The following is a 27,002-nucleotide window of genomic DNA, read 5'->3' on the forward strand; positions in this document are numbered from 1 at the left end:
CAACGAACCCGACCGCATCTTGCTCAGGGAGTCCACTTTGCCAACCTTGTCTTCAATGTGTTCCACAAAGAATAAAGGTTTGACACTGGTGAAAGTATCTCCATCAGTCCTGGTGCAAACTAGATAATGGGGGAAAGGTTTTGCCCCTAGACGACGGGCCTGACCCTCTTCCCAGGGGGTAGCCATGGAAGGGAAGGCCGAAGGGGCAAGAGAAGCAGCACTTGAGGAATCAGTTCCACGCAGAGAGACAGCCGCAGAAGAACGGCCAGAGTTTTGGACCCGTATGCGTTTCATCTGCATAGTGTCTGCCCTGATACCACCCACTCTGATCAGGGGCTCTCCTCACGGGCGCCACCCAGCCACAGCAAGGGCCGTCTGGCACGGCGGCCATTGCCGGGAGTTCTGATGCTGCAGGATGACGAGCAACCACTCCAAGGCATGCATGAGGAGGTCACAGCTCAGGTATCAGAAGTGTGATCCCTGTGTGTTCAGGGGGCTCAACGAAAAGGGTACATAGCGACCCCACCACACAGGCTGGCTACCGTGCTGGCTATGCACCCTAGCATCAGACAACGACGTGAAAGAAAAGGTGGAATGTACTAGGAGGGCGCACGTCGGAGACACTAGGTAAGGTGCTCTTCCCCAAATGGCTCACACTACGGAGGAGAAATTTTGTAATGGAGGTCAAACCCCAGAGGGGGACCAAGGAATGCCAAAAGGAGGAGATGATTATGCAACAAAGCCGAATTGGAAAACCAACAGAACCAGGAGGATAGCGGGGCCAACATAAGCAGGGACACCAAGAGGGAGAGGAGAGGGCGAGGGGAAAGGAGCAAGGAGGGGAAAGGATGGGAAGGGAAAGGAAATGCAGCCCTGGAGAGAAAGAAGGCTGCAATGGCTCGGGGCCCCGTGCTCGCCACGCACATATCCACAAAAGAGTTGTGGACCCCCTGGGGGGTAACCCGATCGGGGTGGTGATTGCTGTCTTCTCGATGTCTTCAGGTGCCATGGGGATCTGGTGGTAGGCCCGTTTGCAATCAATGACAGAGAACGTGGTTGCACCTGCGAGGGAACTGGTAAAGTCGGCAATGTTGGGTATGGGGTAGGTGTTCATAATTGTTCGTGCATTTAGTCGACGGTAGTCTCCGCACATGCGCCACGACTCGTCTTTCTTGGGTGTCATGTGTATGAGCATAGCCCAGCTACTGGCAGAGGGTTCAATGACGCCGGAGCTTAGTAGTTCAGAAATCTGTTTTTTAAGGTTGGAGAGGCGCTCGGGACAAAGTTGACGTGGTTTAGAGGAGATCAGGGGGCCTGGCGTGAGGCAAAGCTTGTGAACCATGCCGTTGATGACGACAGAAATGTTGCCGGCGGCACGGGAGGCGGTTTATTTACAATGTGTGGTGGGCGGAGCAGGCGAGGCGTGGCAGGTATCCGCGTGGTACTGCACGGATTGCGGTATGGCAAATCGTTGTCCTGGCAGTGGTAGGTTATCCAACGAAACATTTGCAGAAATCGGCATTGATCCCGCACTGCACGGAGATCCGTAAGAGGTAACTGCACAGTCGATGAGGGAAGGCACATGTGGTGGGAACAAAGGCATTTGATAGCCGGAGTCATGTACACTCCTAACCTCACTTATTGTTGCAGGCTCGAAAACGTCCAGCGTAATCATCGAGTGAGAGGCATCGTGTTGCAGTCCTGGCAGGTGTACATCGCCCGCAACATGATGCATGTTGATCACAAAATCTGGTGTTAGGAGTTGGGTCGAAGTCATTGTCCAAATGCTGTGTTGATGTAACACACACGAAAATAACCGACGCGGACGTCGTGGACACAGTAAAATGGCGAAAACGGAAGACGTTACAACTCGGGGTCACCAGTGAGGGGGAAGTTCGGGCCGGTTACACCAAACAACACTGCCATTTTGCAGTAGTTCATTTATTCACCTGAACACATCAAAGGTTTACAAAGAACTGACATGGCGGAGCTGCACAAAGATAATCTTAGCTTAGTTCAAAGACGATACTCAGATTGATACTGGTGTCGACCTCATCAGCGCCACACTTCAATGTGGTGTGCCCAATGAAGTATATTGGGGCCTTTTCTGTTTCTTGCATTCATGTACGATTTAACTAAACACAAAAACTGCAAGGTTGTAAGCTATGCTGATAACACATCTTTGGTCAGCTGGGGCCGTGATATGCAAACTACTACAAACAGTAGTAACATCAGTCATAAATTTCTGTCAAGTTATCTTACTGCAAATTAGCTACTCGTAAATAAAAATAAGACAGTGACAATGCAATTTATACTTAGCTATAATGAGAACACAAATAGATCTCTATTTACGCCTCCATTGGCCCTTAGCTACACAAACACAATTTTCTGGGCATAATTGTTGACATATACCTGTCATGGAAAGAACATATAGACCATACTTGTAAAAAAATCAATAAAAATGAATATCTACTGAAAAGTGTCTCAGCCTTCCTGGACCGTGATAGCTCGAGACAAATATACTTCTGAGTGAGAGATACCTCATGTAGTATCCTCTCCTGTGGATCCTGTCTCCCCTGCAGAAAGTACAGGCATGTCAATGGTAGATCTAGGCGTCCTGAACAGGGTACACAAGTCCCAGGTCCTGTCTTTCACTGAAACTGACCCAGTGGGAGTCACTTCACCTGTTGTGGGGCGACCTGTTTCATCCGGTGTCAGGAGGAAGCAAAGGCAAAATGCGGAGGTTTCAATTAATCATCAAGCAGTTCAAATGTTGAAGAGGCTATTCCAGCAGCCAGTGAGGGAGCAGGGTGCAACCAACTGCAGATTGTGGTGCGCGTCTGAGCGAACAATGTGTGTTGTCTGGGCTCCAGTCTTTCTTGGGTCATTCCAGCAACTGGCAGACAAGATTGAGAAGACCATCCTTGCATATGGAGTTTCAATGAAGCTCACAATTTGTAGCATTGTCCACAGAACTGATCGTGGCCCTTTGGTTCCGAGTTGAGTGGAAGGATTGAACCACAGACTTTGAAAATTCTGTGACAAGCTAGGCTGCGATTTCCTGGACTTGCGCCATAGGGTTGAGAACTGTAGTGTCCCCATAAATAGTTCAGGTGTGCACTGCACCTCAGAGGCTGCTATTGAGGTAGCTGACTGTGTGTGGGATGCGCACAACGTTTTTTTTAGATTAGTGACTCTTCAACGCATCCTGATAATGATAGCTATTGGAAACCCAGAAGTACCAGTGTAAGATCGAAAGAAATGTCTCCCATAGGTGAGAGTATTAAAACCCGAATGGTAAACTGCGGAAGCATTCACCACAAAGTGCCAGAGTTTGAAGCACTCATGAAAAGCAGTGAAGCTCACATAATACTAGCAACAGAAAGCTGGTTGAAATCTGAAATTGATAGCAGTGATATTTTTGGGAAAATTTAAGTGTATATCAAAAGGATTGGCAAATAGGAAATGGAGGTGGTGTATTTATCGCAGCAAACAAAAAACTCATATATACCATGACAGAAGTTGAAGCTGCATATGAGATTGTTTGGGCAAGTCTCTTTATCAGGGACAAGTAGGTATAAAATGATAATCGGATCCTTCTATCACCCACCAGATTATCTCCTGCTGTAACCGAAAACTTCTGAGAAAAACTCAGTTCACGTGCATGTAAGTTCCCCAGTCATACTGTAATCCTTGGTGGAGACTTTTCTCATCCAACAATTAATTGGGAAAATTACAGTTTTGATAGCGATGGACGTGACAAGACATCCTGTAAAACTCTACTAAATACCTGCTTTGAAAACCACCTAGAACAGATAGTTAGGAACCCTACTCATGATGGAAATGTATTAGATCTAATGGCAGCAAATAGACCTGACCTCTTTGAGAACATCCACACTGAAGTTGGTATCAGTACCCACAACGCGGTCTAGCAACAATGATTACCAAAGTACAAAGAACAACTAAAACAATCAGTAATCTATATATCAGCGAGGAACTTGAAACTTTCTGCACAGGTCAGAAGCATGTAGAGGAACTCTTAACTCCAGTTTAAAGAATAGTTGACCATGCACTGGGTACATATGTACCCAATAGAACAGTTCACAATGGGAGGGGAACCTTCATGGTATACAATCACTGTAAATAAACTTCAAAAGAAACAGTAATTACTGCATAATAGGTGTAAAACAAAGATTAGTGCTACAGAGAGAGAGAGATGCTGTCAAGAGAGCAATATGTTATGCCATCAATGACTACCGTTGCAGAATGTTGTCAAGTAATCTTTCACACAAGTCAAAGAAATTTTTGTCATATGTAACGGCTGTTAGCGGCACCAAAGTTAGTGTCCAGTCCCTAGTGAATGAGACAGGAACTGTAATTCAGGGTAGCAAAGCAAAAGCTGAAATGCTTAGCACCGTTTTCAATTTTTTTACAAAGGAAAACCCCGGAGCATTGCCCCAATTTAATCCATGTACCACTGGAAAGACGAATACAATAAGTATTAGAATCAGTGGTGTTGAGAAACAGTTGAAATCATTAAAATTGAACAAAGCTCCTGGTCACGATGGAATCCGTATCAGGTTCTATACTGAATTTGCAGCTGAGTTACCCCCCCCCCCCCTAACTATAATCCATCATAAATCCCTTGAACAAAATAAAATTCCCAGATCTTGGAAAAAGGCACAGGTCACGCCACGTCTACAATAAGGCTAGCAGAAGTGATCCACAAAACTACCATCCAATAACGTTGACATTGATTTCTTTTAGAATCTTAGAACATAATCTGAGGTCAAACATAATGAGATATCTTGAACAAAATGAACTCTTTAATGCCAACCAGCATTGATTTTAAAAACATCGAGCATGTGAAACCCAACTCTCACCTTTCTCACATGATATTTGTGACTGGATTGAGGACTTTTCGGTAGGGAGGACATAGCATGTTATCTTGGATGGAGAGTTGTCGTCTGAGGTAGAAGTAACTTTGAGGGTGCCCAAGGGAAGTGTGTTGGAACCCTTACCGTTCATGTTGTATATTGATGGCCTTGCAGACAATATTAGTAGTAAAATCAGGCTTTTTGCAGATGATGCTATTATCTATAATGAAGAACTACCTGAGAGAAGCTGCATAAATATCCATTTAGATCTTGATATGATTTCAACATTGGACAGAGATTGCCAACTTGCTTTAAATGTTCAGAAATGTAAAGTTTTGCACTTCACATAATGAAAAAAAGTAGTATCCTATGACTTCAATATCAATGAGTCAGTTGAAATCGGCCAACTCACGCAAATACCTGGGTGTAACTCTCTGTAGGGATATGAAATGGAATGATCACAAAGGGTCAGTTGTGGGTAAAGCAGGTGGTAGGCTTTGGTTTATTGGTAGAATACTGGGAAAGTGCAACCAGTCTACAAAAAAGGTTGCTTGCAAATCGCCTCATGCACCACATCCTATAATATTACTCATTTGTTTAATCTGTGGGAGAGTCTCACAGAAATACTGAATGAACTAAAATGACTAACTCTTGAAGACAGGCATAAACTTTCCTGAGAAAGTTCATTAACTAAGTTTTAACCCGGCTTTAAAGGATTACTCTATTTATACACTACAACTCCCCCTACATATCGCTCACACAAGGATAAAATTAGAATAATTACTGCATGCACAGAGGCATTCAAATAATCATTCTTCTCATGCTCCATATGTAAATGGAATGGGAAGAAACACTAATAACTCGTACAATGGGATGTACCTCTGCCATGAACCTCACAGTGATTTGCTGAATATGGGTGTAAATGCAGACACACCCATATCTTCAATAAGGTACTGAGACATGGGGTGGAGCACCAGCTTTCTACACAGACAGGCTCTTTAGACTACAAAAAAGGCAGTAAGTGGCATCTAAGGTAAACAGGGGAGAGCCTTGTAGATAAATCGTCAGAAAATAAAAAGTACTAACCAACTGCTGTAAGTACAACCTGCATGCAACAACGTTTGTGAAACAAAATCAAGGGTATAATGTTAGAAAAAGTAATTTACATCGGTGCAATACTCGTGGAAGGGAAAATTTTCACAGAATTGTTTAAAAAAAAAGGGGGGGGGGGGGGGGCTGCAGACTGTAGTCCACACACAACACGAATGATCTTTTATAACAGACTTCTATCTGACCTAAAGACAGCAAATTTGAACACTTTAAAGAATAAAGTTAAGCATTTATTAATAGACTGATGCTTCGTCTTGTATATAGTGTTTGCAAAATGCCCTTTATATACCACGTAATGATTTTTTTCGAACACACACTCTTTTTTGTGTTGTTTTGCACTTCCGTCTTTCTTCACTAATACACAAGTTATCTCTGCAAACACAAACCATTTGAGTCCAATAAATGAACTCACATATCCACAAAGAACTGTAGATACACTTCGCGCGTAAAAACAGTTGAAAGTCTTCTACTGCAGATCGCAATTCCCGCCAAAGTTTTAATTGAGGACGGTCACGAGAGTTGAGATCATGTGATTTGAAGTGACGGACAGTGTGAAAACACCATGACGCGACGGTGCCGTGACGTGACGATGTGAATTAGCCTTGTTAAATGTGTGCAACTGAAAAAATGTGCCTGAAAAAGTATAAATTTCATTAATTTAATTGCATACATACAGAACAGAAAGTGGTTAGGTTATATCGATACTAATAACATCGTTTCCTTGTATCGACCCAAGAATTGTCACCAGCGTAGTATGCTCTCCATGGTAACCAAGAAGTAAACAACATTGCAGTTGTATTTGGTGGAGCGAAGCTGATTTCGTTGGACTGTAATGCATTAAGTACTGCTTGATTCTGTTATTTTTGCGGTGCAAGTCCATACTGGACATTCTTTAGGGAATGGAGTTTTCAAGGGAAGAGCTGTGTGCACAAGAAACAAGTGCCACAACAATAACTGACACTTCGGAAACATATCAGATTCGTCCGGATCTTGACTATAAGTAAGTTTTATATATGATTCAGGAATAACAATGACCATTATTATAGTCATTTAGATTGGCGTATATGGCAATGAAAGTGTAAATCTGGTCCTGTCATATTACAACGAAATTTGACAGTTCAATGGACTGAGGAGTACAGGCGCATATTTTCTTAGCTGTGTGTCGTAAAGGTAATATCTTGTTCGTATGAACCATGCATAAAACAGAAACGTTTGTATACGCCTAATTTAACTTCTTCTAGTTAAACATATGCGTTCTTATTTGTGCTTGAAGCGCAATGTATTCAAGTTATGTACTCATTCAAAACTAAGTATGCAATTTTTGGTAGTAAGCAGTAAACCACACATGTTGCAATGTACAAACTACAAATAAAGTTTTTATTTGCCATATCGGTAATCTATTGTACTGCTTTGTCATTCCTCAACCTAACCTAGATCTAGAGCTAATCTACAGATCAGTCTAGTGTAATGTGTTTGATGTCTTATATAATTGTAATACCAATCCATTGAACCTGAAATACACAGGCTGGCTTGAGTGCATTCTCCACATGTAGGAACAAATGGTCATTTGTACAGCATGAGTGATAAAACATTACTATGTTACATACTCAAATATATTTGCAAGGAAATACCATTTTGATGACTGTGTGGTTTACGATTCATCTGTGAAACAGCTCTCTGACTCACCTTGCTGAAGTTCTTGTATGGAGCAATACGTAAATTAAGGGAAAGGTAACCACTCACCTATTGGTTTTATCAGGGAAGCAAAAAGAACATTGGTCAAGCTGCTGGTGCCTGCACCAAAACAGGGTTTATTGTGCGGTATCATTTCTTGTGTGTCTAATAAAGTCAACCAACACCCTCCAACAGTGCAAGGTGCTCCTTTACCAGTGCTTTGCTAGACACACAATTGCTTCTGTGTCTTTAAATCTTTAGTGCCTTGCATTTGAAGATCAAATGTGATCCGGTTTCCTCACCCACACCACACATCCTACATTTGGGGACCAAACTGTGAGGTCATCGGTCTCATCGGATTAGGGAAGGACGGGGAAGGACGCTGTCTGTGCTCTTTCAAAGGAACCATCCTGGCATTTGCCTGTAGCTATTTAGAGAAATCATGGAAAACCTACATCAGGATGGCCGGACGCGGCTTTGAACCGTTATCCTCCCGAATGCGAGTCCAGTGTGCTAACCACTGCGCCACCTCGCTCGGTAGCTACCTGCTTTTCTACCTTTTCCACCACACTGTAGCTCCATAAGTGACCATAGGTCTTACTGCCTTGGTGTATATCCAGTACATACTCTTGGGGCTTTAGCCCCAGTTTTTACCCCAGGCTCTCCTGGTACTCAGAGTACCTTTCGCCTTGGAACAGGTGCTTCTTACGTGAGGGGTCCATGATAGTTTCTCATTCAGGGTTACCCCTAGATATTTCACTATCCCCTTCACTGGTAGAGTTTCATCGAGAAGCTTGAGATTCCAATATGTGTGTTGGATCTGCTTTCTCATAAATGGTACTACAACAGTCTTCTTAGGACTGTCCCTTAGATCCTGTTTCCCGCACCAATTTTGCACAATGTTCAATGCTCCTTGTGCCATAGCTCCGACTGCACTTGAAAATTTGCCTAGTATTACTATGACAAGATCTTCTCTGTATCCCCGCCAAAAGTACTGTCTAGAGTTTAATTCTGCAATGAGTTCATTCACCACAGGGTTCCACAGTAGAGGGGACAGGACCCCTCTTTGTGGACATCCTCTGGTGTTGTTGATTACGATTTTTTCCTGCATCATTGTGGCTTCTACCTTTCTGCCACTAAGCTTGGCTCTAATCCACCTGCAAATGGTGATATCCAAGTCATGCACCTCTGCCGCCTTAACCATGGATTCAAAGGGCATGTTGCTAAAAGCCCCTTCGATGTCCAAGAAGACGCAAAGGGCTATTTCCTGACAGTGTAGTGCTTTCTCCACCTTACCAACAACTTGGTGGAGTGCAGTTTCACATGATTTTCCTGGTTGGTATGCATGTTGGTTTATGTGCAGAGGGACCCTAGTTAATCTCCTCTCCTTAACTTGGACGTTGACCAGTTTTTCTAATGTTTAAGAAGAAAGGAGGACAGACTAATTGGGCCATGGTATGATCAGTTCTTCCTGTCTTTGGAATGAAGACAACCTTCACTTTCCTCCAGACATTAGGAATGATTCCTACCTCTATGCTAACCCTAAATAACCTGCATAGGAGTCTTACTATGTTCACTCCTGCTTGTTGCAAGAGCACTGGAAAAATTCCATCTGGGCCAGATGACTTGAACGGTTGGAATGTTCCCACTGCTCATTGGATTTTACTATAGTCAGCACATTCTCTGGGAGATTCCCAGTTCTCCTTTCGAATACCTGAAAACCGAAATCTCACAGGGACATTGTCTGTCAGAGTTCATTGGGGAAAATGAGTTTTGAGGAGTAGTCCCAGCATTTCATGTGCTGTCCTTGTATACTCCCCATCCTCTTTCCTTAAAGTTCCTCCTGGATTAGTTGGTATCCGAGTGAAGATTTTGTGAAGTCTGGCCTGAACAGCTGTGCTCTTTACCTCATCACAGAATACTTTCCAGGACATCTGCTTTGCTTCCTTAATTGCAAGATTGTATTTGACAAGGGCCTCTCGTTATTCTGTCCATTGTCCTTCCCTTCTCGCAAGGTTGAACAGTCTTCGCGCCTGTTACCTCTGTGATTCCAGGTTGTTGTTCCACCAAGATACATTCCTATTCATGCACTTCTTGGTGATTGAGCAGTTGTCATCGTATTAGGTTGTGATGGCAGAGAACTACTGACTTCCGAGAGACTCGAGTTAAGGTCCCTTCTATACGCCTCCCAGTCCATTTTCCTGCGATTCCTATAGGACATAGTCTGTCTAATGCCCATTTCAACCACAAACTTAATATACATGTGGTCTGATGAGAATGACATGAAAGCCACATGCCATTGTTTGACATAACTACCCATCAAAGTGGAACTGAAGGTTATGCCAATTATCTCTTCCCTTCTTATATTCCTAAATGTAGGTTCCTTTCCCCTATTGAGCATCTCTAAGTTATTAGCTAGAAGTAATTCTAGAAGGTACTCACTTCTACTGTTGGTGTCAGCTCTGCCCAACACTAGGTTTTGAGCATTAGCATCGCATCCTGTTGTGCACAGTCTTCCGCCAGTCTCATCACCTCCTGAGAAAGAGGAGTACTGTCCTTGTAAGAAAGGTATGCCGAGGCCATTACAAACTCCCTTGTGATACCTTCCTTGTGTTGTCGCATCCAGATGGTCACTAAGTCCCTAGAACAAAAGTCCACTATTAGCATGAAGGGGATTCCATTTTTTAGATAAGTGCATGTTCTAGAGTTTCTTATATTTCTAGTGTAAACCATCTTACCTCCAGTGCCACCAAGGCCCAAAACACCTCCTTTATATAAATAGGGCTCCTGAATCAGGGCCACCTCCTCTTCTCATCTTCCCAGAATATGATTCAGGCCAGCAGTGGCCCCTTACTTTCTTCAGCAGCACATTCAGTCTCCATCTTGCCACCATTGTCGCTTCTGATGTCTTTGATTACCCTGACGGCAACCTGCGAGAACCACAAGAATAGTCTCAGGTCCTGTTACCGTATTGCCTTCAGGGACTTTTCCCTGACTTCCACCACAAGGGTTTGGCCATTTGGTGCAACTTTCCAGTCGATTACCTTTCAATCCTCTGTTGAGACTTTCAGGTTTTGAGAGCGTATTTTCTCAGAGTCCCTGGAGAGGTATCCTTAAGGAGTTTTGGCACCCAGATTAAAATCTTTGTGGTCTTGAAGAGCTGAGTCACTATCTTTACCAGCAGCTTCGCATCCTCCCACAGCAATATTAGGGGCACCTTTTCCTTAAGCCAGTCCACTGTAACCCCCCCCCCCCCCACCCCAGACAAAGATAAGAGCACTGGGATCCAGATAAACTCCCCTGAATTTGTGTCCTGGACCAGTACCCCCCCCCCCCCCCCCCCCCCCCCCCCCCGCACCAATCTTCTCAAAGAGAGCCATCTGCACGAGCTCCTCCTGTCCTTCTGCTGTGAGGTGATCTTGACTAGTGGATAGCCTTGCTGGATAACCGCCATCCTAAAAACTGACGCTGCCATACTATAGGTCTGTTTCCCTATTTCTTGCCTTGGCGTTTTCTGGATATGCTTATCCTGCAAAGCGGGAGTCCAAGATTCCCCCTTGTTCTCTTACTGCCTGCCCTCGATGTAGAAGGAGTGTGTACACCCCTTTCACCCTGGGACACTATTTTCTTGGAGGTCTGGAAGCTAGGAACAGCTTTCCTTACTTTTGAAAATGCGTATTACGTTGAAATGCCAAAGAAAGTGGTATAGGCATCCGTATTCCAATACAGAGATATGTAAACGAGCAGAATATGGTGCTCTGATCAGCAATGCCTAAATAAGACAACAGATGTTTGGCGCAGTTGTTAGATCGGTTACTGCTGCTACACTGGCAGGTTTTCAAGATTTAAGTGAGTTTGAACATGCATTACAGTCAGCGCATGAGCGATGTGACACAGCATCTCCGAGTAGCGATGAAGTGGGGATTTTCCGGCACAACCATTTCACGAGTGTACCATGTATATCAGGAATCCAGTAAAACAGATATCCAATATTGCTGTGGCCGGAAAAAGATCCTGCAAGAACGGAACCAGTGACGACTAAAGAGAATTGCTCAATGTGACAGAATTGCAACCCTTCCACAAATTGCTGTAGATTTCATCAGCAAGTATCAGCGTGCGTGCGAACCATTCAACGAAACATCATCGATAATGGGCTTCCAGGTCGAAGGCCCACTCATGTACCCCTGATGACTGCATGACACAAAGCTTTATGCCTCACCTGGACCTGTGAACATCAACATTGGACTGTTGATGACTAGAAAGAAGTTGCCTGGTTGTACAAGTCTTGTTTCAAATTGTATTGAGCAGACAGACATGTACGGGAATGGGGACAACCTCAGAATCCATGGACCCTGCATGTCAACTGGGGACTATTCAAGCTGGTGAAGGCTCTGTAATTCTGTGAGGTGTGTGCGTTTGGAGTGGTATGCGACCTCTGATATGTCTAGATACAATTCTGACAGGTGACACATATGTAAGAATCCTGTCCAATCACTTGCTTCCATTCATGTCCATTGTGCAATCCGACAGACTTGGTCAATTCCAGCAGGACAATGCAACACCCCACACATCGAGGATTGCTACAGAGTGGCTCCAGGAACACTCTTCTGAGTTTAAACGCTTCTGCTGGCCACCAAACTCCCCAGACATGAACATTATTGGGCATATCTGGGATTCCTTGCAACATGCTGTTCAGAGGAGATCTCCACCTTCTCGTACTCTTACAGATTTATGAACAGCCCTGCTGAAGTCATGGTGTCAATTCCCTCCAGCACTACTTCAACATTAGTCAAGTCCATGCCCCATTGTGTTGTGGCACTTCTGTGTGCTTGTAGGGCCCCTACACGATATTAGGGAGGCATACCTGTGTCTTTGCCCTCCACACCTACGATGAAAATACCTTTTTAAGCAGTCCTCCTGTAATTAATTTATCAGAATATTTGTACTTGGGAGTGTAAATTTCGGTAGACACTAATGTACAGAGTAAAATGCTTTTTCTTTACCAGTAAACAGACAGATGGCAGAGCAGGAACAGCACCCAGCACCTCCCCCCTCCCCCCTGTCCCCAGATTCTGGAGTATAGAGATTTTATTCATTGTAGAATTCTCACATACTTCTGGAATGGATTTCCTGCGTCTCTGCTAATCATCTCACTTACCCAGTTGTAACATTATGTGGCTTCTGAAATGGCTTGACTTGAACTGACAAACTCATTATGTAGCTATATTAACAATTTTGTTTTAGAGTCTGTCCCTGCCCCCACCAAGTATGTGGGTATTCTCTCTCTTTATGTCTTGTTATGTGTCCGAAGACCGCCCTCCTTCTTGCTATTCTCACCTTGCCTCATTTCCTAGCCCCTCCCCCAATCAGATCAGCTCAAGAAACTTCTTTCAATAATCAAGTATCACTAACTAGTCTTGCTGTGGCATCAAGAGTGTGTGTTTCAGTGTGTGTGTGTGTGTGTGTGTGTGTGTGTGTGTGTGTGTGTGTGTGTGTACTTTTGCTAGCAAGAGAGCTAATGCTCAAATGCTAGTATGGATGCTGTTTTCAGTTACGTGCTTCTGTGCTCCACACAACTGATCTGGTATAGGTGAGTGGTTCATCACCGGGGGGACACCACCTTGAAGTAGCACTGTCCGTGCAGGTGGAGAGGCTTGTGTGTTTGCGTGAAGCGAAGAGCTATGCAAGCTGTGGGAATCTATGGTCAGTAAGGTCTTGGCCAATGGACCAGACTAAGCGTGTCCCACAACGACCTGTCATCCCACATCCAGTCCTTGTCCTTTCCCGACTCCTCAATACCCAACCCAAGGTGCGATATGATCTGTGCTGAAGAGTGGGAAGATGTGTTGTGAATGGAGCCTCAGGGATACCGGGCAACCTTCATCAGTAATTAGGCTTGCACCGTGTGAGGTTGCCATGGTGTGGACCGATTAGACCTCCAACTCTCATAGGACCAAAATGGACACAAAAGAAAATAGCAATACTGAGGGGCAAGTTGAGACCTCCTCAGACACCCAAACAACAGGGCTGGCACTGATGCAAGACATCCCCTCAGCTGAACAGGGGGACAGACCTATTCAAGAAGTGGGATTGGTTACTAAGAAGTTGGACCAGATTAAGATCAAAGGCTTGTCTGGGGCACAGAGGAGGGAACTTCTTAAAGACCAAAAGCTAAAGGAAGGAAAAGAGTGGCTTCCTAAACAAAAGTGGAAGGATCTAAACTGAGGACGGGCACTTTCTTCAGCCAACCCTTCAATTATGGTAATTACTTCTAGGTTACTTCATCTACGTATGTTACTAGAATACTGGATACTTTGGAATAAGCCACTGCTCCTCCTATATTAATCAAACTTTACACAGACCAATGTTAGATACTGATAGAGAAAATAGAGACGATCCAAAGAAAAGCAGCATGCTTCCTTACAAGTTCATTTACTAAGCATGAAAGCATCATGCAGATGGTGAGTCAACTCCAATAGCAAATGCTGCAAGAGTTTCATTCTGCATCACAGAGTGATTTACTGTTAAAGTTCCTAGAGCATCTGTTCCTAGAAAAACCAACAAATGTGTTGTGTCACCCTTTGTATATCTCGCAAAAAGACCATGAAGATAAAACTAGAGAGATTCAAGCCCACACAGCTGCTTACTGGCAATTGTTCTTCCTGTGAACCACTTTCGAGTGGAAGAGGAAAGCAGGGAAGGGACAGTGGTATACAAATTGCCCCACACCACTCACCTGAAGGTTGCTTGTAGAGTGTAGAAGATGACGTACTAGATGTAGATTAGCTATTCGTATATTTGCAAAATATGGATTTATCTGATATAAATGTCACAGTTATTATATCAATGAAAATAATCAATTTTTGAAAATATAGTGTAATTGAATAGGTAAAAAAATCTACTCACCAAGTGCTGACAGGACAAAACACGTACGTGTTAAAGAAATATGCAAGGTTTTGGGCCCAATGGTTCCTTCCTCTGGCAGAAGGGTTGAAAGGGTAGGAAGAGCGACGAAGAAAAAGGGCCAGAGAGGTTTAAAAAATAGGGAGAATTCAGAAAAGTCACCCAGAATCTGGGATCAGGGGAGACTTGCCAGTCAAGATGAGAAGGAAAGTCTCCCCTGACCTGAGCTCTTCTGTCAGGAGAGTTAATTTGGAGTTGGAATGGCTACTTGGATCTGGTGCAGGGTCACACATTGGTGTGGTTCCTGTTGATTCACTCTGTAGGTGGGACTATACTAGACATGGCCTACACCTCAACAAGAAAGGGAAAGGTAAACTGGCTGGGCTGATAGCAGGAAATTTAAACGGGGGAGGAACTACATCTCGTGGTGGGAACTCTTTTTTAGTGTAAGATCAGTGTCCAGTGGGAAACTCAGCCAGGCAAGTACTAAAAATGTTAAAAAAGTTCAAGATACTCATAAAAGTAAAGTGAAAAATAATGTTAGTATATTTCACCAAAATATTGGGGGATTGAAGAATAAAATTGATGAGCTTCTGCTTTGTTTAGAAGATATAGAAACTGAGAATGTAATAGATGTGCTATGCCTGTGTAAGCATCACATTGTCACTGATATGCGAAAGGTTAGCATCAATGGGTACAAACTAGCTGCACATGTAAGTAGAGATAATATGATGAGAGGAGGAGTTGCCATTTATGTCAAAAGCTTCCACAGTGTAAAAAATTTAGAAACTAAAAAAATTTGTGTAGAGCAACATATGGAAGCATGTGTCACTGAACTTATACTAAATGATGGCACTTTCATGATTGTAACAGTGTACAGGTCCCCCTCAGGGAATTTCCAGCTATTTCTAGAAAACTTGGATGCTTTGTTGTGCTATCTGTCAGAGAGGGGGAAGCAAATTATCAGTTGTGGGGATTTCAATGTTGATTCCCTGAAAGAGTGTAATAGGTTCAAATGGTTCAAATGGCTCTGAGCACTATGGGACTTAACATCTTAGGTCATCAGTCCCCTAGAACTTAGAACTACTTAAACCTAACTAACCTAAGGACATCACACACACCCATGCCCAAGGCAGGATTCGAACCTGCGATCGTAGCAGTCCCGCGGTTCCAGACTGCAGCGCCAGAACCGCACGGCCACCGCGGCTGGCTGAGTGTAATAGGAAGAATGACCTTGTAGTATTACTCAGTTCTTTCAATTTGAGCTCCGTCATTGATTTTCCTACTCGGATAACAAAGAACAGCAGTACATTGATAGATAACTTTTTTATAGACCAAGATAAGTTTAAGGCCATAAATGGTCTTTCAGATCATGGTGCACAGCTAGTTACAGTACATGACATAGCTCCATGCAGTATATCAAATCAGACTTTCAAAGCAGTGCGTTCAATTAACAATATAAATACTGAAACTTCGTGGCAGATTAAAACTGTGTGCCCGACCGAGACTCGAACTCGGGACCTTTGCCTTTCGTGGGCAAGTGCTCTACCATCTGAGCTACCGAAGCACGACTCACGCCCGGTACTCACAGCTTTACTTCTGCCAGTATCTCGTCTCCTACCTTCCAAACTTAAAAAAATATAAATATTGCAAACTTTAGGGAAAGCCTACAGCAGCTAGACTAGGATTAAGTGTATAAGGAACCTGATGCAAACTTGAAATATAACTTATTTCATGATACATTTTTAAGGTTATTTGAAAATTGTTTTCCCAAGAAAATAGTTAAACATAATTCCAAGAAAACATATAAAAAACCTTGGCTAACTAAAGGAATAAGAATATCTTGCAACCGTAAAAGAGAACTGTATCTAACAGCAAGAGGGAGTACTGACCCTGAAATTGTTCAATATTATAAAAACTATTGTGTGGTACTAAGAAAAGATTAAAAAGTCCAGAAGCATGTGTATCATGTCTGAGATCAGCAACTCTGATAATAAAATTAAAGCAATTTGGAATATTATTGAAAGGGAAACAGGGCAACCAAGAGCACAGGATGACTATAGTGCCATAAAACTGAATGACAAGTGTACTAACAAACAATCAGAAATTGAAAATATTTTCAATAATCATTTTTTAAATGTTGTGGAGAAAATAGGATCTAGATCTTCACTAGAAGAGGCAAGGCTACTAATAGAAGAGGCCATACCTGTGCAGCTTGAAAGAACTGTAATTCCACCAACCTCTCCCTCTGAAATCAGTAAAATAATAAACTCACTGAAAAGTAAAAGCTCTTACGGAATTGATGGCATTTCCAGCAAGGTACTTAAAGCTTGTTCCCCACAGATAAATAGGATTCTCAGCCACGTATGTAATAGCTCTGTGGTGCAGGGTGTTTTCCCCTATAGACTGAAATATGCCATTGTAAAACCATTGCATAAAAAGGGGGATACGTCAGATGTCAACAACTACCGCCCAATCTCTCTTCTGACAGCTCTATCAAAAATTTTTGAGAAAGTAATGTATTCAAGTGTAGCCTCCCATATTTGTAAAAATAAAGTACTAACAAAATGCTATATACGCTTTTACTGATCAAATATTAAATGCTCTGAATAACGGGACATCACCCATTAGTATTTTTTGTGATCTCTCAAAGGCCTTTGATTGTGTGAATCATGGAATTCTTTTAGATAAGTGAAATCATTATGGTTCGAAGGGGACAGTGCACAAATGGTTTAATTCATACTTAACTGGAAGAATGCAGAAAGTTGAAATAAGTGGTTCATGTAATGTTAAAACAACAGCTGATTCCTCAAACTGGGGGGGGCTATCGAGTACGGGGTCCCACAGGGTTCGGTCTTAGGTCCTTTACTGTTCTTGATATACATTGATGAAGATGCAAAGTTAGTTCTTTTTGCTGATGATACAAGTATAGTAATAACATCCAAAAACCAAGAACTAAGTGATGTAATTGTAAATGATGTTTTTCACAAAATTGTTAGGTGGTTCTCAGCAAACGGACTCTCTTTAAATTTTGATAAAACACAGTATATACAGTTTCGTACAGTAAATGGCACAAAGCCAGTAATAAATATAGACTTTGAACAGAAGTCTGTAGCTAAGGTAGAATTTTCAAAATTTTTAGGTGTGTCCATTGATGAGAGGTTAAACTGGAAGCAACACATTGATGGTCTGCTGAAACGTCTGAGTTCAGCTACATATGCTATTAGGGTTATTGCAAACTTTGGTGATAAGAATCTCATTAAATTAGCTTACTATGCCTACCTTCATTCACTGCTTTCGTATGGCATCATATTCTGGGGTAATTCATCATTGAGTAGAAAAGTATTCATTGCTCAAAAACGTGTAATCAGAATAGTGCTGGAGCCCACCCACGGTCATCCTGCAGACATCTATTTAAGGCTCTAGGGATCCTCACAGTAACCTCACAGTATATATATTCACTTATGAAATTTGTTGTTAATAATCCAACCCAGTTCAAAAGTAATAGCAGTGTGCATAGCTATAACACCAGGAGAAAGGATGATCTTCACTATGCAGGGTTAAATCTTACTTTGGCACAGAAAGGGGTAAATTATGCTGCCACAAAAGTCTTTGGTCACCTACCAAACAGCATCAAAAGCCTGACAGATAGCCAACTAATATTTAAAAATAAATTAAAAGAATTTCTAGATGATAACTCCTTCTACTCATTGGCTGAATTTTTAGATATAAATTAAGGGGGGAGGGGGGGGGGGGGGGGGGGAACCAACTTAAACATTAGTGTCATGCAATATTTTGTGTAATCTAATATCTTGTACAGACATCTTTTATTAACCTGACTCGTTACACATCGTTATGAAGTGTCGTATTCATGATCTATGGAACAAGTATTAATCTAATCTAATCCACAATTTTCCGAATTCTCCCCATTTGCTAAACCTCACCAGTTTTAAACACTATCGCTCTTCCCTCTCCTTCAACCCTTCTGACTCCAAAAGCATGCACATTTCTTTAACTTTTATATGTGATTTCTCCTCCCACCAATTGGTTAGTAGATTTTTGTATCTGTGTAATTATAAAATAATGGACTTAGGCAGAATTTACATTCTTGAATCCCATTATTCAGATTCTTTTACTTTGTGTTTAAATATTTGGGAGATTTTCAGTTTTTTAGCTAATAACATATGCTTCCAGTATTTTTTAAAAATTTGTTTCTCTCTTAGTTGTTACTCCACTTGTCACTAGATTTGTATCGTTCCCCCAGGGGGTTCATCACTCTTTGGTGAGTTCGTGCTTGGCTACCATGGGGCCACAGCCTTTGCAGGACCTTCCCTTTCCATGCTGCACGTTTGTCCTTCTGTTTTTCTTTTTTCCTTCCCTTGGGGAATAGTTCTGGGATATATTCCGGAATGTGTTCTGACTTTTCGCTAGCCTGGCATTGGAACAGTCCCTCATCTGTTTTTTCCTTCTTTCTTCATTCTCCATATCCTCCCCTTCCTCTGCTTTAGTGTTTCAGGTCTCTTGCTTGTTTCATCTTCCTCCCTGTGCAATCCTGAAGGCCCACCCACATGCTTGATGCGTAACAGGTGACTGGGTAATGTGTAATTTTCATGCTCGGTTGATGGGTAGATTTGCATATTACTTTCTGGGTGCCAATTGGTCCCTCCATCTGGAGGTGTGACAGGTGGGTGTGTCCCCCTCTGAGGGGGCCTCCCATTGAAAGGAGTGTGCCATTGGAGACGCTGACAGTTATGGGGATTTTTTTCCAATGAGCTGATGATCTGCTCAGACTGTCTCTACTAAATGTAAATGGAACAAGGCTAAAGATTCAGTGACTCTCCCAGCTACACCTCGTTTCCTTGTGGTGTCATGTACCAAAGAAAGTCTTTTGCTACAGTTAATCCATTTATTATTCAGCTAGGTATTGATGCAGTTGGAGGCCCTGTGAAATCCTGCTCTCGCTTACATAATGGGACTTTGCTTCTGGAGACCAATTGTGATTTACAAGTCCAACAACTGCTTACAGCTTCGCTGCTTCACGGCTATCCTGTTCATGTCGAGGCCCATCGTAAGCTGAATTCTTCGCATGGGGTTATTTACACTTGGCTGCTTGATGGTCTGACTGAGGGGGAAATCCAACAGTATCTCACTGATCAGGGCATCACTGCGATCTATTGCGTAATGAAAAAGATTGATGCAAACTTTATGCCTGCATGTACTCTTTTTCTTGTATTTGATTGAATGTTGCTTCCATCAATGATTAAGGCAGGCTATCAATTCATCACAGTCTGACTGTACATTCCAAAGCTGATGCATTGCTACCAGTGTCAACATTATAGCCACATTCACGTGTCCTGTCTAAACACGGCCAAATATGTTATTCGTGGTAGAGATTGCTCATGAGGGCAACTCCCTACCTCCTTCTCCCCTCTGTATCAACCGTAATGATGATCCTGCCTCCTAATCCTGTGAGTGCCCCAAGTATCTCGATGAGTGGGTTGTGCAGGAGATTCAGGTCAAGGAAAAAGTTCCCTGTCCTGTTGCCCTCAAGTTGTTGGCTAGCTGAAAGCCCTGCATTTTACCATCATGCATTTACAGTACTGTCACACAGACTTGTGACCCCCAATTCGGTACTGCAGCTGTGAAATTGCTGCGTATCATGGTAGGATCTCCGTCTCCTTTTCCTGCAGCTGTGGAACAAGCCACCAAATCGTTGCCACCAGTGCCAAAATCACCTGCTACACAACCAGCAGACCGGAAAGGACAAAAGGAGCACTCCTACGAAGACGTTTATGTCCCTCTGGCCAACAAACATCTGGGTCTTTGTCTGCCAACCATAAAATTTCTGAGAAATCAAACAAAGGCAAATTGTCTTCTTCCTCCCCAACGAGGGCATCCTCTTTAATAGTGTCGTCACATCATACCCTCAGTCAGCTGACCTCCATTTTGCTGGCATGCACCGCTACCGTTTTTCTGCCCTGGAATCCACAGGCCAACCCAGGGAGAATGCCAATGCATCTGTGGATTTCATGGAACAGGATCTTCCAGCCTCTGTGCCCTGTAACAGTGAGTCTTCAAAGGCTGGCATTTGGCACCACAAAGGTGAGTGTCCTTCATTTGTTCCCTCCGCTCCATTCCCTATTACATCTCTTCTCCAGTGGAAGGTATGTGCCATTAGATCCATCAAGTAGGAATTACAGCTGCTCTTGAAGTCACACCATCCGGCTATTTTCTGTCTCCAAGAAATGAAATTGCATCCTCACAACTGGTTTAACATCTCACGTTTCCTTCTGGTCCGCTTTAACCTTGATCCTGAGGACGGCATTCATCTCATGATGTAGTTGTGCTGCTCATTTGGGATTATGTCCATAGCTAAATGATCTCTTTGAACACCCAGCTGCAAGCTGTTGCAGTCCACATTTTTCTTCCTTGTTTCAACTTTTCTCTTTGTAACATTTACACCCCTTTGTTATTCACTGTCACAATGGCAGACTTACTCCAGCTTATTGGTCAGCTCCCTCATGCTGTTTTGCTGCTCATTGCCTATAATGTGCAACGTCCCCTTTGGGGCACTTTGAGGAACTGTCTGAGAGGTTCCCTAGTGGCTGACATTCTCAATCAACTCAACCTCACCTATCTTAACAGTGGAGCACCTGTGCTCCATTCAGACTCCATACACACCTATTGCCATTCGGACCTCTCGTTCTGCACTCCCCAGCTTGCCCATCATCTTGAGTGGTTGATTCTCCCCGACATGTACTCAAACGACCATTTCCAGTCCGCTATCCATTTGCTGACTCCTACCCCACCTGTGTGTAAACCCAATTGGCAGCTTTCTAAGGCCGACTGCAGGCTTCACTTCACCCTCGCAACCTTCGGTAAACAACATTTCCCTAGTTGTGATGACTAGGTACCTCACGAATGTTATCTTTACCACTGCAGAATGTTCCTACCTTGCACTTCTTTACTGTGCTATGTCCTGGTCTCCTGATGGACTGAGGTGTGTCATGATGCAATTCACACATGGAGATGCGCTTTCTGCAATTGTAACCATCATCCTATGATGGCAAACTGTATTCATTATAAACAGTTGCATATGCATTGTTGTTGCATTCTTCGGGTTAGCAAAAAAGCTAGCTGAATTGCCTTTATTAGTTCTTAGTAACAGTTGTACTCCCTTGTCCGTCATGTGGGACACCGTCAGCTCTCTGGGACCAAGGTTCATTCCCCAATTTCTGGCCGACCATAGCAGATATCTTTGTGGACCCTATTGCTATCCCCAACACCTTGGGTTGCTTTTTTTGGAAGAGATTTTGAGCTCCACCCACTATCATTCCACCTTTCTCCCTCAGAAAAGAGTGAAGTGGGTTTGGTTGATATCCTTCACCTCTCAGAATCGTGAATGCTACAATTCTGCATTTACTGTGAGGCAGCTTGACCATACTCTCACATAGTCCCAATCTTCAACCCGAGGGCTGGATGATGTCCACTTTCAGGTGTTGTAGCACCTCTCTCTTGCGGGCAAGCACTTTCTTCTTCATATGTTCAGTCACATTGGGCAGATTGCACGTTTCCCAGAGACTGGCGTGAAGCCAATGTCATACTAAGCCCGGTAAAGACAAACACCTTCCTTCTAACTACTGCCTCATTTCGCTCACCAACAGTGTTTGCAAAGTGATGGAACATATGATTCACAGCTGAACTGGTATGGTGGCTTGAGCCTCGCAATCTACTAACCACTGCACAATGTGGATTTCATGAGCATCATTCTGCAGTTTTTGCAGAAATACCAGACTGTGGCTGCGTTTTTTTATTTGGAGAAAGCGTAGGACACCTGCTGGAGGACTGTTATCCTCTACCTCTGTACATATGGGACTTCCAAGGCCACTTGCCCCATTTCCTTCAGGAATTTTTAAAAGACTGATTTATCAAGTACATCTGGGTTCACCCTCGTTGGACACTTTAATCCAGGAGAAATGGGTGCCTCAAGGCTCCTTCCTGTGCATCAATCTCTTTGCTGTAGCCATTAACCCTATTATGGACTGTCTCCCACCAGGTTCCCTTTTCATTGACGACTTTGTGATCTATTGCAATTCTCCTTGAGCTTGTCTCCTTGAGCGGCATATTCAGCAATGTCTCAGTTGTCTTTACTTGTGGAGCTTCAGCAATGATTTTTGATTTTTCACTGACAAAACAATTTGTATGAATTTCTGGCAGTGCAATGAGTTTCTTCCACCGTCTTTGCATCTTAGGCCTGTTGCTCTTCCTTTCATTGAAACTATGAAATCCCTAGGGCTTACGCTTTATAGGAAGCTATCTTGGGCCTCCCAAGTCTTATCTGGCTGCACGCTGTATCTGGTCCCTCTATGTTCTACATGTCCTATGTGGTACTTCCTTGGGAGCAGACTGGACCATCCTTCTCCTTTTATACCAATTCCTTGTCCATTCAGTACTAGACTATGAGTGTTTTGTATATTCATCTGCATGTACATCCATCTTATGCCATCTTAACACAATCCACCATAATGGAAAACGTTTGGTCACTGGCGCCTTTTACACTAGACAATCTCTGTCTTCCTCTACAGTTTTTACCCTCTTTAGCTCCCTCTACTTCCATGGAAGTCATTCCCTGATGTCTTAACAGATTTCCTACCATCCTGTGCCTTCTCCTTGTCAGTGTTTCCCATATATTGCTTTCCTCTCTGATTCTGCGCAGAACTTCCTCATTCCCTACCTTATCAGTCCACCTGATTTTCAACATTCATCTGTAGCACCACCTCTCAAATTCTTTGATTCCCTTTGTTCCAGTTTTCCCACAGTCCATGTTTCACTACCATACAATGCTGTGCTCCAAATGAACAGTCTCAGAAAATTCTTCCACAAATTAAGTCCTATGTTTTATTCTAGTAGACTTCTTTTGGCGAGGAATGACATTTTTACCAGTGCTAGTCTGCTTTTCATATCCTCCTTGCTCCATTTGTCCTCGGTTACTTTGATTCCTAGGTATTAAAATTCCTCCTTAACTTCATCTACTTCATAACCAACAGTCCTGATGTCAAGCTTCTTGATTTTTTCTGCTACGTCTCATTACTTTCGTCTTTCTTCAATTTAGTCTCAATCCATATTCTGCATTCATTAGACTGTTCATTCCATTCAGCAGATTATGTAATTCTTCTTCACTTTCACTCAGGATAGCAATTTTATCAGCGAATAGTAATATTGATATTCTTTCACCTCGAGTTTTAATTCCAAACGTGGCCCTTTTTTTTTATTTCCATCATTGTTTTTTCGATGTACAGATTGAACAGTTGGGCCAAAAGACTTACATCCGTGTCTTACATCCTTTTTAATCCGAGCACTTCGTTCTTGGTCGTCCACTCTTATTATTCCCTCTTGGCTCTTGTACATATTGAATATTATCCGTTTCTCCCTACAGCTTACCCCTGTTTTCTCAGAATTTCAAACATCTTGCGCCTTTTTGCATTATCGAAAGCTTTTTCCTGGCCAGCAGATCCTATGAATGAGTCTTGACTTTTCTTTAGTCTTGCTTCAATTATCAACTGCAACATCAGAATTGCCTCTCTCGTTCCTTTACGTTAGATCATCATATAACACATCCTCAATTTTCTTTTCCATTCTTCTGTATATTATTCTTGTCAACAACTTCCATATATGAGCAGTTATGCTTATTGTGGAATAATTCTCGCACTTGTCAGCTGTTGCAGTCTTCAGAATTGTGTAGATGATATTTTTCTGAAAGTAAGATGAGGAGGTATTGAATAGAATTGGGGTGAAGAGGAGCTTGTGGCACAACTTGACTAGAAGAAAGGATCGGTTGGTAGGACATGTTCTGAGACATCGAGGGATCACCAATTTAGTATTGGAGGGCAGCATGGAGGCTAAAAATCGTAGAGGGAGACAAAGAGATGAATACGCTAAGCAGATTCAGAAGGATGTAGGCTGCAGTAGGTACTGGGAGATGAAGAAGCTTGCACAGGATAGAGTAGCATGGAGAGCTGCATCAAACAAGTCTCAGGACTGAAGACCACAACAACAACAATAACAAGATGGGATGTCACCAAACTCATATGTTTTACCCACCAACGTGAATAGTTGTTTTGTTGTGACTTCCCCCAATGAGTTTAGAAATTGTGATGGAATATTATCTATCCCTTCTGCCTTAATTTGATCTTAACTCCTCCTAAGTTGTCTTAAATTCTGATTCTAAAACTGGATCCCCTATCTCTTCTAAGTCGATCCCTGTTTCTTCTTCTGTCACATCAGACAAATCTACCCCCTCATAGTGGCTTTCAATATACTCTTTCCACCTATCTGCTCTCTCCTCTGCATTTAACAGGGGGATTTCCATTGCACTCTTAATGTTACAACCCTGGCGTTTAATTTCACCGAGGGCTATTTTGAATTCGCTGTCAGTCCTTCCGACAATCATTTCTTTTCTGATAACTTCTCATTTTTGATGCAGCCATTTCATCTTAGCTTCCCTGCCCTTCCTACTTATTTCATTCCTCAGCGACTTGTGTTTCAGCTTCCCTGCCCTTCCTACTTATTTCATTCCTCAGCGACTTGTGTTTCTGTATTCTGAATTTCCATGAACATTTTTGTACTTCTTTCTGTCATCTATCAACTGAAGTATTTTTTCTGTTACCATGGTTCTTCACAGTTACCTTCTTTGTACCTATGTTTGTCTTACCAAATTCTGTTCTTGCCCTTTTGAGAGATGTCCATTCCTCTTCAACTGTACTGCCTATTGAGCTATTCCTTATTGCTGTCTCTATAGCCTTAGAGAACTTCAAGCACATCTCGTCATTTCTTAGTATGTCCGTATCCTACTTTTTTTTGTATATTGAATCTTCCTGACTAACCTCTTAAACTTCAACCTACTCTTCATTACTACTACATTGTGATTTGAGTCTGTATCTGCTCCTGGGTATGCCTTACAAACCAAATACATCTCCTCCTCTTGTGACTCTTGAACGGAGTATTCACTATTAATAGCTTAAATTTGTTGCAGTACTTAGTCTGTCCTCTCTCGTATACATTGTCCCAATCCCATATTCTCCTTTCTTCTACTCCTTCCCCTATAAAACTGTATGCCAGCCCCACATGACTATTAGATTTTCATCTCCCTTTAGTTACCGCGTTACCTTTTCAATATCCTCATATACTTTCTCTATCTCTTCATCTTTAGTTTGTGACGTCAGCATGTATACCCGAATTATTGTTGTTGGTGTTGGTCTGCTGTTGATTCTGATAAGAACAGCCCTATCACAGAACTGTTCACAGTAACACACTCTCTACTCTACCTTCCTATTCGTAATGAATTCTATTCCTATTACACCATTTTTTGCTGCTGTTTATATCACCCTACACACATCTGACACAAAATCCTTATCTTCTTTCCATTTCACACTGACCCTTACTACATCTATAATGTACGTAGGCATTTGCCTTTTCAGCTTTTCTAGCTTCCCCACCATGTTCAAGCTTCTGACATTCCATGCCCCATTTCATAGAACATTATTCTTTTGTTGGTTATTCACTCTTTTTCTCATGGTCATTTCCCCTTTGGCAGTCCCGTCCCAGAGTTCTGAAGGTGGGGCTATTCCAGAATCTTTTGCCAATGGAGAGATCGTCATGACACTTTTTCAATTACAGGCCACCTCTCATGCTATTGATCATAGCTTATTCTTCCGCCTTTAGAGGCAGTTTTCCATCCCAAGGACAAGAGAATGCCCTGAACCTCTGTCCGCTCCTCTGCCCTCTCTGACAAGGTCCTTGGCAGAATGAGAGGGATTGTTTATGCCAGAAGTCTTTGGCTGCCAATGCTGAATATTAATCAAAATTTATGTGGTGTTGTCAAACCCGGTACTGAGGACATTTTGATTGCTAATCAGAGATGATAACCCTAGACCATGGTATTTCATAGTGGTAACAACTGAGGAACAGTGGCCACTTTTGAAGTCTATAGGCCATCTCGTCAAGCAGATGTGCCACGGGGCTAAAGAGAGAGACTGAAGATTTGTGATATGTAACTTGGTGAAACTTGTCACCATATAGAAATGTATGAAACTTTTTGATGCATAAATAAAAGCCAGGGCCTCCTTTTCTGTTTGAGGGTAATACTCCCATGCTGCATTTAGCATCTTCAAGGCAAAAGGAATTGGCTGGTGAGAACTGTTTGCATTGCATTCAGACAGTATGGCCTGGCCCCAAGCAGTAGTATGAGTCATTCATAGCCACAGTAAATTATCAACCTGGCTGATACGTGGCCAGGTATGGGCCTGAGCAAAGACTTGAACATTAGCTCACAAATGGGTCCAAACAAACACTACATCTGACTTATAGGATATGCCACAGTATCTGCCCACAGGATGAATTTTTGGTAATACACAACTGTGCCTATAATTACTTGGAGCT

At 42.7% G+C, this 27,002-nt stretch overlaps 1 protein-coding gene across 3 annotated transcripts in view; it reads left to right on the forward strand.

Moving 5' to 3' along the window:
• Window positions 1–6,561: 6,561 nt before the first annotated feature.
• The window catches only part of LOC126462365 (dynein light chain Tctex-type protein 2B-like), a 107,904-nt gene continuing 87,463 nt past the window's right edge, over window positions 6,562–27,002 (forward strand). For 2 of the 3 annotated variants that reach the window (XM_050096069.1, XM_050096068.1), the window contains exon 1: window positions 6,562–6,987. In XM_050096069.1, coding sequence (XP_049952026.1) covers window positions 6,887–6,987 — 101 coding nt within the window. In that variant the 5' untranslated portion in view covers window positions 6,562–6,886. The remainder of the gene's footprint in view (window positions 6,988–27,002) is intronic. The other variant, XM_050096067.1, reaches the window with a different exon arrangement.

Source organism: Schistocerca serialis, chromosome 1, assembly GCF_023864345.2.
Source record: "Schistocerca serialis cubense isolate TAMUIC-IGC-003099 chromosome 1, iqSchSeri2.2, whole genome shotgun sequence".
Classification (NCBI taxonomy): domain Eukaryota; kingdom Metazoa; phylum Arthropoda; class Insecta; order Orthoptera; family Acrididae; genus Schistocerca; species Schistocerca serialis.